This window comes from Egretta garzetta, unplaced genomic scaffold (assembly GCF_000687185.1).
Source record: "Egretta garzetta isolate BGI_Z169 unplaced genomic scaffold, ASM68718v1 scaffold293, whole genome shotgun sequence".
NCBI classification, from domain to species: Eukaryota; Metazoa; Chordata; class Aves; order Pelecaniformes; family Ardeidae; genus Egretta; species Egretta garzetta.
Genome location: NW_009259318.1, coordinates 395051 through 407978, shown reverse-complemented (window position 1 = coordinate 407978; position 12928 = coordinate 395051). Strand labels below are relative to the sequence as shown.

Below are 12928 nucleotides of genomic sequence, written 5' to 3'. Positions count from 1 at the left end.
CATTTATGCTGACTTGAACCTGACTGAATCAACCAGGCCCCGACCACAGAATCTCACTGATGTCCAAGGTAGGTCAATGGGTCTGCTCTGAGCTTTCTTTGTATTCTTCAGCCTCCCTACCACATATTTTGAAAGAGTGCTGTGGAGCACCAAAGCCCCAAAGAGGCTGAAAGAAATATGGGGGCAGAACTGTGAAAAATGTGCAGGTGGGGTGTCCACATACTTTTTTTACCAAAATAAAGGGGACTATCATAAGGTCTACTTTTCATTTATTAAGGTGCATACGTGAGGGGGAGTTTCTTGTGTGATAGTAGGAGCAGCTGGTATCAATTTAGGAGTCTATTCCACAGCTGATTTTCAATTGGTCCTGAACCAGGAATGTTCTCATGCAGCTGGCACTGATTCCTGCAGCAAACTGATAAGGAGATTGAGTGCCTGATATTGTTGTTCTTTGAAGCAGTCTTGTGCGTAGCCTGTTTCAGCTTGCTGAGCATAGTAGGCATTGTTTTGGGGTTTTTTTTCCTCCTGGCTTTGCCTGTAAAAACTACGTGTTTAATAAATCAACCAGAAAATGTCTTATAGACAGATTTAGTTTGATTTAGTACAAATGACTTTGCAAAATTCTAACCTAAAATTTATCTTTCTTTAATGCACTAAGAATTACTACATAAGTGTTTGCACTGGTTTTTCTACATCTGCATAAAATTGCATCCTAAAATAACAGACTTCATACATTTTCTATTTAATTTTCTTTTTTCCTCCCTTTCTTTTTAATCTTACTATCTCTTTGACAGAAATAGTAGTTTCTATTTCTTTCCATCCTGTGCTTGTCTTTTGCGTGAAGTGTGATGCCTTAGCATTTATTTTCAGATGGCTGGGGTTTCTAATGCCCCAAGAAACAGTGTTTTTATCACCTCTTTCAACAGATTGCTTCACGGCTAAATACACAGGCACCCACAATAGATGCCACCTGATTAAAAGTTCCATTTTCCTTATCATTTACTCCCCATACTCCTCCTTATGGCTTTTATATAGTTTTTATAACATTTTAATGTTTCTTTGATCTTGCCTTTCTGGAAAACCTGTATCAACTCTTTGCTTCTGTGTGTTCACTTAATTTGTACACAGTATTTCCCAATGATTGCACATATCCTACAGAAAAGAGCTCAAACATTTTTTCTTTTCATCTGTCTTCTTTTCTTTTTCCTTCAGTTTGCTATTTTCTCTTCAATAGTGGATTACCTGGATCAAATGCAGTGTCCACAAAGGAATGAAATTAATTCCATAAGAAGAATGCACTTAAATTCACAGAAGATATTAACTCTGTATGGTGATTGATAGAAACAAAGGGGCTCAGTGCTGCATATCAGGATGATTTTGAATGTTTTACAAAATTGCAATATTTTATTTCTTACTTTCTACACCCTTTTAATGTGTCCCTACCCTTCCTTCCTTCCTTACACGCTTTCTTCCATACTCATTTTTATTTATTATCTGCAGATTTTAGGATAGTTTTCACTGTTCTCAATGTCTGATCGTTAACTTGTAACCCCTTCAAACTTAGCATGATCTGCAGTTTTCAGGTTTGCTTCAATATTGTAGACGTTCTCACGACTCACACATGGATGTGAATTGAGTAAGACAATCAGACAACCTCAGACATTTTTCTCCACTTCTGCTTAGATTTAAAATGCATGTGCATGCACCCATGTCTCCTCTGCTATTGTCTGCACTGAAGACAAACCCAATCTTGCTTATAGCAAGTCCTCTACAGTGTGAATGCAATGGACAAAAATATTATTTGGGAATAAGCACGGTCACATAAATAAGCTGCTGTCATGTGTTTAGCATTTCTCATCATTTCAGTAACTTTTGTTCCATTTAAGTTGTTTCTCAACTTTCTTTGTTCTCTGTTCTTTTTGCCTGGTTTTAGGTTCTGTGTATGTGGAAGTGAAAATTCAATCCCTAGACACAAATGCTGCAGCTAGTTACACACTGTCGGGTGAGTTTTTAGCTGTCTGCTAGAATTATATGAATTTAGACAATGAGAGGAGAGGAGCCCATTCCTTATTTTGTAAAAATCTGTTGGAAACACATGCACTCGAAAACACATATTTTGAAGCCTTTTCCTTCTCAAATTCTTTTCTGTCTAATTGGGTTTTTTTATATATAATCTTTGATCTCCCAGGATTTGTGAAACTTCCTGGGAGGTCTACAGCTTCCTTCCATTTGAGGTCTACAGCTTTGGAAAGTTATCGATCTGTTTCTAATAGCTGTGTCAACTTCCCTTTAACTATTCCCAGATCATTCTTAATAAGTGCCTTGTATTGGCCACATGTTGCTAGGATGCTGTCCTTCAATAATATATAATCTGCCTGTATGGATTTAATTATGTCTTAGCAGCCCTTTTTAGCTTCTTTTTAATAAGCTTCCTGTAGTTCCCCTCTTTTACCCATTAGCACTCTATTTTTCCTTAAGTAGTCTAGTACTATGATGACTCTCTTCCTTTTAACGACTTCCCCATATACATAGCATACTGGGATGCTCTTCAGTTACCCAATCACAGGTGTCCAGAGCCATCTGGGAGACATCAGGACATTCGGTCTGGCTTCAGTATGCAAATCTAGAAGGTCACAGGTTCTTGGAGGTCCAGCGTGTGGCAATGAAGGCATGTACTCCAAGTTCATGCAGAAGCGCAATCGGAATCGGAATCACTTTATTTAACACTTTACATCCTTTTATACTGATCGCAAAACAAAGCCACTGCTTTTCTCTTATCACCTAGTTAGTTGGCAAGCGCTGAGTCCAAGCCTTATATGGAAGCAAAGATCATCTTGCAAAGTCCATTGGTCATAGCATTGACCTCGCTTTTCTCACTTAGCTCTTCTTTTACTTCTCCCATGGCTTGCGGCCAACAAGACCAAGGATATCTCCAGTGTCCATCTCAGCTGCCACATCTGCAGATTCTGTACTTGTTCCCACAACTCCCCCTTCTTTACTAAGAATAAAAACAGAAGCTATTGATTTGCTTATAAGATGCTGCATGTACTGCAAGATACAAGGGATATAGATGAGAATACCTAAAAAAATGCTCACACAAAACAGAAACACCTTTACTAGCGACATTACCCATCCTGTCAGGCCCCATCCACTGAGCAGCCTGTCCGGATACCCCCAGCCCTCATTAATTTGCAGCTTTTGGACATTATCTTCTAGCTGCTGTATGCTCTTCTGGATGGATTTGGAATGATCAGAGAGGTTCATACAACACATACCTCCTTTTTTTTTTTTTTTTTTTAATGCACATTCCATACACTTAGTTTCTTATCTGCGGTTTTTCACTTCATATGGTTAGTAAGTTAACCTAAAACACACCGTTAGTACTTTAGTTTTTCACCTCATATAGTTAGTAAGTCTAACCTAAAACACAATGTTAGTACTTTAAGCTGGGTCCTCCTCAAGAATGTTCAGTTTTCTCAGGGCTGTTATCACATTCCAGCTACAGTTGGCTTCACAAAGGTCTCCTGTTAACCCTTTAGCATCCCTTTATACCTTTAAGATCACTTTTGAGAGAGCACATTTTTGTTAATATTTCACATAATCCACAACTTTTGTAAGACACAAAAGTAGCCTTTTAAGACAAAGTTTGCAGTACAAATTCCCAGTGTGAAATGAAATAAAAAGCTTCATACAATCCAGTTCAAATTAAAAAAAAAAAGATGTAAAATTTGAATGCAATCTGTTAACTAGACAGTGTCCTTAGTTCAAATGTTGTTTTTCTAAGGCCAAGCATCTTTTTACAAAATGGGTATTTCCAAGAGATTTTCAGTTACTTCAGCTTGCAGTAACTAAAATATTCTCAACTACAGAAGCTTTTATCTCTCTTATAAGCACTGCTCTGAGGATTTTAGACTGTTTAATGTGTTATTAATAGCGCAAAAATCTTATTCTACATTGAAAATGAAAACTACAGTACATTCATATAATGTCAGCTTTCCAGCTCTTCGGTAAGATGAGGATGAAAATGAAGAGCAGGCATCTTCAGAAGATGAAGGCTGAAACTTCTGCTAGGATTTCTGTTTCTAGCTTTTTTTTTGCTTTTTTTTTCTTTTGTCATTCAAGAAGCATATTAGAACATCTTAAAAATGTTAACAGCTGAAGTAAAAGAGTAACCTACTTATTTTTGTAAGAGAATAGAGTGCGCATATCGTATATAGTGAACGTAGAATGAAGTAGGGAGTCACCCTTCGAGTGTTAATATTGAAAACTGAGACCCAAACTACAAGTTATGATTCTAATGTACCAATACATGCTTTTTGAAAGCCTCTATTTTAAAAATCAGACAACTAGCTAACACGAAAGTCATTCTAATCAGACAAATTTTTGAAGTGTTCCCAAAAATTCTTACTGTAGAATTTATGAAAAAGAGATGCCTTGGAAAATAATGCATTATCATTTACATAGGTCTTTAGCCACAGAATCACAGGTAAAAGGAAAATGAAATTTTTTTTATACCAGATTGCTAAATTCTAGATTGTGTTTGAGGCACAGATATGTGTGTATAGATGTAAAAATTACTTTTTTCCTCAATTTTGAAACCTCAAACATACATTCTGTAGGTTTCATTATACCATTCAAATAGTCAATCCAGAAGAGAAAATAGGAGTATTCAAAATGGAACACTGGTAACAGATTCCCCTATGAAATTCAGATATGCCCTTCTGAATGCTGGTGATGGCACGTGCAAAACTTCCTACCTTGGGCAGAAGAAACAAGTTTTTCTGTTTTCCAGGACAAAGCAGTCTGTTCACTATAGTTATAACCCCAGGTGTTTAATCCCAACATTCACATTCTCTTGATGCTACATAAAATGAAGAAAAATATATCCCTTGTTTGGATTTTATCTCCACATGTATGTCCACAACCAGTCAAGTAATTTTCTGTACAACTGTACAATCCTGATCAGGTTGTCATTTGGTCCAGTTCCCCTGTTTGTCTCTCTCCTATTAACTCATTCATGCCAATGCCCTGCTAAATTGTCCATGGTTCTTGCCGTGGCAAGATCTCTGTAATCAGTGAGCCACATGGTATACTGCATTGATGATGACTTCATTCAAATTAGCAATTTCCAATCATGGGTAGTCATAGTGTACCCATTTCCTATGGCACGAAGCAAGTTAAATGTATATGACGATTGAATACCATAATCACGAACTGACTTGTGCAGCTCTTTTAGTGCTTCATATGGTAGAGGGTTCCAGGACGGAGCCCAATTGCCTTGATACTGTACGGGGAAAGCTTTTAACATGTCCACATCTCCTTTTTTGATTGCTTCCTTCCTGTACTGTTCCATTACCCCTTGATATTCTCCAGTTTCCTTTTCCCAACTATTTGATTCACTCCCCCTCTTGTGGAGTGGGAGTAATTCCCCACGCTCCTCTCTGGTGTTGTTGCCTGGAGGGTATAAATCAGGCTTTTTCTCCAGGTCTATGGGACTGGGATCGAGAGGGTCTTCCTCCGCCGGGTCACTGTCATTTGTGGTCCCCTGGATGGTTCCCAATCGGGCAGGCAGTGCTGTCAGGGCTGAAGGAGGGGAGGGGGGAAGGGCACGGGCTCCATTGAGGAGCTACTGCAGTGCTTCAGAAGTCTGTCGCCACATAGGCAAGTGTTTGATGGTATCTTTGTCCCCCCGGGTGGCAGCTTCCCACAGCCCTGAATTATAGATGGAGCTAGAGTCCACCCCGGAACAGTTGGAGCGGGCCCACGTAAACAATAATTTGAGGTCTGAAGGGCTATCAAGCTACCATGTAGCTTTAAAATCCACTGTATAACATTTAACACAGTTCTTTGTTCCTGAGAAATTTCGTTCCCCATTGTTCCCGACTGCTTACCTCAGTCCAGCAGTAGGTAATTCGTCGTGCACGATGTCGCTTCCTTTCGGTGACCTCCCTTACAGTTGACAGAAACCCACTTCAACACTCTCTTCAGTGTCTGAGGGTTCATAACAATGTTATGCTTCCACAGAAGTCCTTCCATAAATCCAAGCACCAATTTTTCATCTGAGGACATATTACTGCCCATCGTTTCCCACAGCTCACCTCGTCTCCAGAGATGATTGAAGCCGGCTCTTGCTTCCTTTCAGCAGCACTTAAGTTCCATGGGGCTTGCCACCAGACAGACCTTTGGAGGCTGAGTTTTCGCTCCTCACATGGGGCACCATTTGTGACAATGAAGGCACAGACTCCGAGTTCATGCACAAGCGTAAGTGGAATCAGAATCGGAATCGGAATCACTTTATTTAACACTTTACATCCTTTTATACTGATCACAAAACAAAGCCACTGCTTTTCTCTTACCACCTAGCTAGTCAGCAAGCACTGAGTCCAAGCCTTATATGGAAGCAAAGTTCATCTTGCAAAGTCCATTGGCCATATCATTGACCTTGCTTTTCTCACTTAGCTCTTATTTTACTTCTTCCATGGTTTGCGGCCAACAAGACCAAGGACATCTCCAGTGTCCATCTCAGCTGCTGCATCTGTGGATTCTGTACTTGTACCCACACTGTGTAACATCCTCCAGGTCTGATACCTGAGGCAGAAGCCACCCATTTTCAGGTACCCAACATCTGAATATTTTAGTCTGGGCTGGGACATTCCAAGTCTTCACAGCTTTTTTTTTTCAGACTTCTAGTTTATATGTAGAAGCAGGTGTGTCATAGCTGTAGTTTGCTTCTTAATGCTTTATTTAAATGACAGTCAGTTTTGCATTTTCTGCTTGACTGTTTCTACACTCTGACCTCTCCTTTTCCTGAGGACATAGTGGTTTTGACAACTTATATAATGGTGCTATCACCCTAAACTGCTCTTTAGCCCATGTCAGCTTCTCTTTCCTCATTTTAAAAGTTGCTTACAACCTTCAGCCCCTGCCAGCTTGTTCTTCTTAATTTTAAAAGTTACTTAAAACCTTCTAGATGTCATGTCCAGCAGCTTGATTCCCTTATAGTTAAGATGAAATCTGTTCCTCCAGAGTGTTTAGGCAATCTGCACCAGATGTGTCCCAAATTCCTGAAGAATCAGAAATTTGGATCCTTACTCTATCTTCTCAGCCAGGTTCTAAAATGCTGACTTTTCTCCCTCCAGTGCTGCATGGGGTACGGGGGCCGTTTCTGGAATTGCCACCTTAGCATTCCTGGTCACCAACTTCCTTCATACAAGCTTCCATTTTGCCACTAAAACTTCTCTCCGCCCTTCCCAGTCTTGTTGGTAACCAGATGGACTAGTGTATCAATAGACAGTTTGCACCTATCAAATAGATTTGTTGATTAGTGCAATCATCGTGTTTTCAGGGTGCAGCCATTTCCTGACCAATCCTCCTCATGCAGAAAACTTGACAGCATAGAGTTCTTTTTGTGTGCCGCCTTCTTTCAAACATTGGTTTAAAATCAGTTTAGTTTAATACTATACTAAGTATGACAGCTTTCTAGCATTTCAGTAATTCAAATAGTAATGTACAGGTAGGTATAAAAATGAAGTTACCAGACAGAACAGACCAGATATTGACTGCAGTTAGGATGAAGATTCAGGGTGGCTTCCTCATTTATCTAAAACTGTTTACTTTCAGGGGTAATAACAGCAAAAACCTCAATTTTTTTTTTTTTTCAGATCCTAGTTGTCACACAGACACCATAAACTTCAAAGATAGCATAAGGGGTAAGTAAATACTCCAGCAGATATGTGAAGCAGGAAAAGATGGAAAGCTCTCCTTTACCTTTTAATCCAGTGCCTGATGAGTGCAGACAGCCACTGAACTTACTATTTGTCCCCTCTTGGACCTGCTTGTGCTCTATAGCACCTGGCCAGTATCCACTGAGTTGGCAGACTAATGAATATCTCAAGGATCCCCTTGAAGTAAATCCTGAACAAAAGTCCATAAACAACAGGCAAAACAGAAAGAGGAGACAGTTCAAATCCTCTGAAAAATTTGCTTTGTTAGGGAGTATAACATGGCAGGACCTTTATCTGGTAGGTTGATTGGGTTTTGCTTCCATTGTATTTTGAGAGGGCAGATAAGGATCCCAGTGAGCACTTAACTCTAGTACCAAGAGCAGAAGAATTTAACGAAGTATTTGAGGCAATGGCAGAATGATTTGGTTTGAATGTCTGTCATGGAAAAAAAAAAAAAAAGTGTCCACAATGTATCAATCACAAGAACAAACATCAGAAGGGACAGCCCTGAAGGGCTTTGCCTAACCCAAAACAGTTATCTCAGTGTGAGCCTGAAAAGGGCATCTTTGAATGAAGACAGATGTTTCTTTTCCCAGTTGATCCCCTAATCTTTATTTTTGCTGTCTATCTGTAGGTAAATGCTGTTGCTCCAGAACATGTGTCGCTGTATTGGTTGCTGTGATAACCCTGCTACTGGTCTTAGCGGTGTGTTTGATACTCAGGTGTAAGTCCTACTAAAAAAGTAGTAACTGCCGTTAATTTGTCACTTTCGTCCACTGACTGACATCTAAGTCATGACATCCAAACCCAGTAGAAACAGAAGGCTAGTTTGAAGGCACAAGGTAGTAATTTTCAGCCAACTGTGGCCATGAGAAGAAATCCGTAAAAGAGTTGAGTGGTTTGAAAGTTTAAAACTCCAAAAGAAAAAAAAAAAAGCCAAAACCCAATTACAAACCCTGACAATGTTTAAACAATAAATAATTTATTACATAATTTTTTGAAGAAACAAGTAAAGATCAGGTAAGGTCTATTAATAATGTGATTGCTATCCATGAGAATATTTCAAGGAGATGATCTTGTATCACGTCACCAAGATGTCCATAATGCCAAAAATCTTAAAACAAATGTGAATAAAAGCTCATTTGAAAGAGGTAGCTAGGTCACAACATAAAGGAATTTGTTTGCACTTTATTTGAATAAAAGCCTGGTTCTAGGTCTCTCTGCAGAGATATCACTGAGTTAATAACAATCTTTGAACTACATAAAAAGATACATTATTTGTTTTAGAAACAAAGCATTCTTATTTCCATTAGAAAGAAAAAAACCCCCAAATTTCAATAGAGCCATGTGGTACTTTCTTTTGAATATTGACAAGGAATCATTTAAAATTTCAGATGTGGTTGCTTGTTTCTTTTCATCCTTTGATAGCTGAGGAGGCTTAAGAGGTTTCAACAATCAACCACACTCAAGTCCCAGAATTTGCCACCTACTCAGAGATGCATGTGGAGACATTCTTTGTGAAGACATACTAAAACCATTGATCCATGGAACTTAAAAAATGGGGTTGGGGGATGTAGTTGTTTTTTACTTTTCAAGGTAAAGGACAGATGTCTGATAGTGCTCTGGCCTTTATAAAATGTAAAATACTACAGGAAGGGCAAAATTTGAATACAGAACAAAACAAAAACCCCATGACATAAGAAGGTGAAACTGCCAGCATTTAATAGACCTTTAAATCAGGATTTGAATGAGGGGTCATTAGACTTTGATTCAGGTCTGGCTTCAGTTATAAGTACTTTGTAGGGTTCAGTACTGCCTCAGTGAACTGAAAAAATACTCCTAAGAAACTTGAGATCTAGATCAAACTTGAGAAACTAAATCAAATTAGTTTTTAATTTCAACAGCATACAGTTTTCACTTGTTCTCCAAATGCAAACTGTTGCCATTTTGACTGTTTTGTTTCTAAGTTTTAATTTTATATGAGTTTTTCATACAGTTTTGTTTTTCCAAATATACTGTTGTTGACAAACAGTTTATTTAAGTGAACTAAACTGTCGCCTCTTAATGTGGCTCCATCATATAAAAGCTCTGCAGGCCAGAAGGCATTTTCCACTGACCAGAAATGTTTATGATTTTTATGGTAGTATTATATTATTTTCATTTTTTCTGAGAGAAAATTTGTCTCCTAGTAAGTAAAAAACTGGCCCTGCAGTTCATGAGCTGGTCTTCCAAGAAGAGGCAGGTCTGGCTTTGTTTCAAATGATCTGTCATATGAGTTAAATTTTACTCTTTTCTAAAACCAGAAGCTGATATCCAGCCTCAAGACATATGCATGCTTATATGCATGAAAAACATACAATTTCCAACTTACTTTTCTGTTTTGTTTTCCCCTGTTGCTCTAGTTATTCAGTAAAAGGCAAAGAAAGCCTTGATGTTCTCATTTAGTGGACAGCGGAAAGGCTGTGAATGTAGGGTACCTGGACTTTAGTAAAGCCTTTAACACCCTTTCCCACATCATTCTGCTTGAGCAACTGGCTGCCCATAGCCTGGACAGGCATACTCTTTGCTGGGTAAAAAACTGGCTGGATGACCAAGCCTAGAGAGTTGTGGTGAATGGAGTTAAATCCAGTTGGAGGCTGGTCACAAGTGGTGTTCCCCGGGGCTCAGTTCTGGGGCCAGTTCTGTTTAATGTCTTTATTAATGATCTGGACTAAGGGATTGAGTGCAGGCTCAGTGGGTTTGCAGGTGACACTAAGATGGGTAGGAGTGTCGATCTGCTTGAGGGTAGGAAGGCTCTACAGAGGGACCTGGACAGGCTGGATTGATGGGCTGAGGCCAATTGTATGAGGTTCAACGAGGCTAAATTCTGGGTCCTGCACTTTGGTCACAACAACCTTAGAAAATCCTAAGTCCTTTCAGATGCTGGGAACCCTGAGCAAAATTACCGAACAGAGGAATTTGGTTCAGGGGCTCTGTTTTCTGGGAAAACAAGTATAATAACTTCCTAAAAGAATACTCTTATTTCATACTAATTTCCTTTCATTACTCACTTGGTGGCTTTAGGCTTACAGAAGGGGCTGATTAGTCTTTTATACTAAAACTGAGATTCATTTATGTCACTGCTCAGTTTGGAGTCTCTGGTCATCCTTGAAATACTTCTGGACAGATATGTGGGGAGAAGTGATATGTTGTGTAAGACAAGCATATATTTGTTAATTATTTCAATGTTGAGTATTCTATTGAATCATTTAATGTAGTAGTTGAGGGGATATTTCAGCCATTAGGGGTATTTGTAGTTGACTGCCAAAAAAAAAATCTATATTCTATTTATGATTGTCATAGGGCTAACAGTTGCTTCATTTTGGCTCTGAAGAACTCTCTGAGGTGGAGTTGGTAGAAAAAATCCCCACATGTTAAAGGCTGGTCAGGTCATTTCTCACAACAGGCAAGTGCGTCTAGTGAAAGGTATTCCCTTTCCTGAAAACCTTTGCCTTACCAGTATTCTTTGCTTCTTGAGGAAATATTAAACTTCTGCAGCATTCTCTGAAATCTTACCGGAATAAGATATTCAATCAGGGCACAAGTCCTCCTCAGGACTTTTATTAATAAAAATTTGGCTACAGTAAATGTATTGGAAGAAGAGATGCTGCATTTATGATAAAATAACCTATTTTTGCCAGAGGTGGGTACAAGGCAAAAATGGATTCTTTGTAACAGAGGCTCATCTCTGAAACCCAATATTTACTTCTTGTCAGCATAGTTATGACTACATTCTGGTGGGCTGAACCCCTTCCAAGTTACCATTCCTACTACACTATAGGGTCTTGCATCTGTAAGGATGCAGAGGTACTAGGGAAGTGGTTTTACCCCAAGGAAAGTAAGAGCTCAGAATTGCCACCTTCCTTGTTGATAGTTGCAGTTTGGATGCCTTGGACTAGTAATCCATCCTTTCACTACCGATTTTCAATGCCCAGAAGAGATTAGGTGTCACCTAATCTAACTGCCACTCCACTTCTTTTCCCTCATCTTATTTTTGAGCTTACTGCTTGTAAACAAAGTTCTTCCTTTAATACTCCGTTTCTCTTATCATTTGTCTCTGGTATGAAGTCTGCACAGATGTCAGTTCTTTCATGCTCCAAGATGATCTGGTACAAGTTTCTTAGAACTTTCTTTAACTCAATCCCTCTTCAAATTTTATATATTCTTTTTTAAAAGAAATATATCAATTAGGGTTTCAAGTATAGTAATTCTACCCCTACAATTTTTAGTTTAAGTTTCTTTACTGTTATTATTCATATAATACTCCAATAACTTCAAAAATGCCTCCTTAAACTTTGTTATGGACAATTTAGTAACCCCCAGTCAGTTGAACTAATAATACCCATTCAGGTCATGGGCAATTTTGTCTTTAAATCTGAGGCTTCCTGAATAGAGAAGCTGGGAGAATATCAAGATTTTGCTGGCCCAGCCAGCATGGGTTCATGAAAGGCAGGTCTTGCCTAACCAACCTGATTTCCTTCTATGACCAGGTGACCCGCATGGTAGATGAGGGAAAAGCTGTGGATGTTGTCTACCTGGACTTCAGCAAAGCCTTTGACACAGTCTACCATAGCATTCTCCTGGAGAAGCTGGCAGTTCATGGCCTAGATGGGTGTACTCTTCACTGGGTTAAAAACTGGCTGGATGGCCAAGCCCAGAGAGTTGTGGTGAATGGAGCTAAATCCAGTTGGCGGCCGGTCACAAGCAGTGTCCCCCAGGGCTCACTTCTAGGGTCAGTCTTGTTTAATATCTTTATCAATGACCTGGATGAGAGGATTGAGTGTGCCCTCAGTAAATTTGCAGACGACACCAAACTGGATGATAGTGTTGATCTGCTCGAGGGGAGGAGGGCTCTGCAGAGGGACCTAGACAGGCTGGATTGATGGGCCGAGGCCAACTGCATGAGGTTCAACAAGGCCAAGTGCCAGGTCCTGCACTTTGGTCACAACAACCCCATGCAGCGCTATAGGCTTGGGGCAGAGTGGCTGGAAAGCTGCCTGGTGGAAAAAAACCTGGGGGTACTGGTTGACAGCCGGCTGAACATGAGCCAGCAGTGTGCCCAGGTGGCCAAGAAGGCCAATGGCATCCTGGCTTGTATCAGCAGGAGCAGGGAAGTGATCGTCCCCCTGTACTCGGTGCTGGTGAGGCTGGCCCTTGGATAATGT

At 39.7% G+C, this 12928-nt stretch overlaps 1 protein-coding gene across 1 annotated transcript in view; it reads left to right on the top strand.

Moving 5' to 3' along the window:
- Window positions 1-4: 4 nt before the first annotated feature.
- LOC118452041 (C-type lectin domain family 5 member A-like) overlaps window positions 5-12928 on the top strand; it is a gene marked incomplete at its 5' end in the record, with an annotated part of 17161 nt that continues 4237 nt past the window's right edge. The window contains 4 exons of the mRNA XM_035892075.1: window positions 5-68; window positions 1934-2002; window positions 7662-7709; window positions 8359-8448. Coding sequence (XP_035747968.1) covers window positions 5-68; window positions 1934-2002; window positions 7662-7709; window positions 8359-8448 — 271 coding nt within the window. The remainder of the gene's footprint in view (window positions 69-1933; window positions 2003-7661; window positions 7710-8358; window positions 8449-12928) is intronic.